The sequence below is a fragment of the Benincasa hispida genome, chromosome 12 (assembly GCF_009727055.1).
Source record: "Benincasa hispida cultivar B227 chromosome 12, ASM972705v1, whole genome shotgun sequence".
In the NCBI taxonomy this organism is placed as follows: Eukaryota; Viridiplantae; Streptophyta; class Magnoliopsida; order Cucurbitales; family Cucurbitaceae; genus Benincasa; species Benincasa hispida.
In genome coordinates this window covers 68,505,348-68,506,899 of record NC_052360.1, presented here as the reverse complement: position 1 = coordinate 68,506,899, position 1,552 = coordinate 68,505,348, and the positions used below count along the sequence as shown (strand labels likewise).

At 45.5% G+C, this 1,552-nt stretch overlaps 1 protein-coding gene across 1 annotated transcript; it reads right to left on the bottom strand.

The window, feature by feature from the left end:
* Positions 1-227: 227 nt before the first annotated feature.
* Positions 228-1,250, bottom strand: LOC120067612 (transcription factor MYC1-like). Its single transcript, XM_039019155.1, has one exon. It carries the CDS (start codon positions 1,248-1,250, stop codon positions 228-230), a length of 1,023 nt encoding a protein of 340 aa, XP_038875083.1.
* Positions 1,251-1,552: the final 302 nt, after the last annotated feature.

The following is a 1,552-nucleotide window of genomic DNA, read 5'->3' as shown; positions in this document are numbered from 1 at the left end:
ATTTGATGAGATGCACTTATTAAATTATTTTTTCTCTAATTTTCTCTCAAAATATATATTACCATGATTTAAAGAAAAAAGAAAAAGCCAGAAAAGAAGAAAGGTTATTTTTGTACAGAGTGAGGAAGAGGCAGAGACGACGAATCCAAAGACTAAAGATATTAATCGGATATGCATAAGATTGATTACAATATGAGAAAGGAGAAGAAGAAAGAAAGGCGGTTTGCTTACTGTAATCTTGACAAAACAGCGGCTTTCAGAGCTTCATTGGTGGAGAAACCATGAGGAAGCCTAATCAAAACATCTTGAAGCATAAAATCATTCACATTTGTTATACTAGCATGATGAATGTGGAACTCCAGATCTCGAAATGCACCCATTACAATGGAGGATGGGAAATTCAAGTTCTGTGATTGAACTCTGATCATTGCATCGGAACCTATGATTTTCACCTCCACATCGAACCGTATGGCGGCGGCTATGGCATTGTTAGCCTTTGTCTGCTCCTCCGATGTGGTGGTGCTCTGGTTATCCATGCCTTCTCCGCTGCTACCGTCGGATTTCTTCGAATCCCTCAATTGAACTTCCATCTCCTCCACTTTCGCTTTCAGTGCGTTTATATACGAAACCGCATCGGAAAGCAACGACGCTTTGTCCATTCTTGAAACATTTGGAACTACCGATCGTAATGCGTAGAATCTGTTGTTTAATTTCTCTCTTCTTTGCCGTTCTGCTTCCACATGGTTCATTGCATTTTCTTTGCTGATATTTGGCTTCCGTCCTCGTTTTTGCCCGGTTTTTTTGGCCTCTGTTTTCGCAACAGGGCTATCGGAATCCGACAGCTCCGGCCACTCCCCTGTTTTCGATTTTTTCCTTGATGGGGTTTCGATTTCTTCCTCCGGGACTTCGCTTATAAACCCAATATCCTCAAAATTAAAGTCCTGATCCAAAAACGGAAGTGGCCTACTACTGGTATTCGTGAAATTAGATAGATCCGAGTCGAAAAGCGATTTTATCTGTTGGATTAAGGTCCAATCCTCGGGGATGATTTGTTGGGAAGCGAGTTCCAGGACACCGTAAGAAGTTGGAACGCAGAGGAGGGTTTGAATGCCGTGAGATTTGGCTTCTTTGACTCTATGGCAGTCGTAAAGCTCGAGATCGTCAGGGCCGGTGAGCCAGACAACAGAACCAGAGCTGAAGGATTTACCGGGAAGGCCGTCGGCGGCGGCGAAGGAGCAGGTTAAGGACATCATGTAGAACCAATCGAGGTCCGTTGGGTCGTCGGGGAGGAGAGGGGGAGAGTGGTCAGAGGAGGAGGAGGTGGGTTTAGAAGGGGATTGGAAATGGCCTTCACGCCATGAGAGGAAGAGACCGCCATTGTCGTCGGTGGTGGTTTTTCAGAAGATAGCGTAGGCCCAAGGGAGTGGCTGAGTATGGAGGAGAAATTGGAGGCGGTGGTGGAGGGAGGAGGAGGAGGAAGATGAAGGAGAAAGAACGAGGTCTTCCATGGGTGATGGGTGATGTGTGTGGTGGTAATTGTTGGGAAATGGTA

Bases quoted from the DNA above. Each gene is read 5' to 3' on its own strand.
- LOC120067612 (XM_039019155.1), bottom strand. From the start codon at position 1,250: ATGTCCTTAACCTGCTCCTTCGCCGCCGCCGACGGCCTTCCCGGTAAA.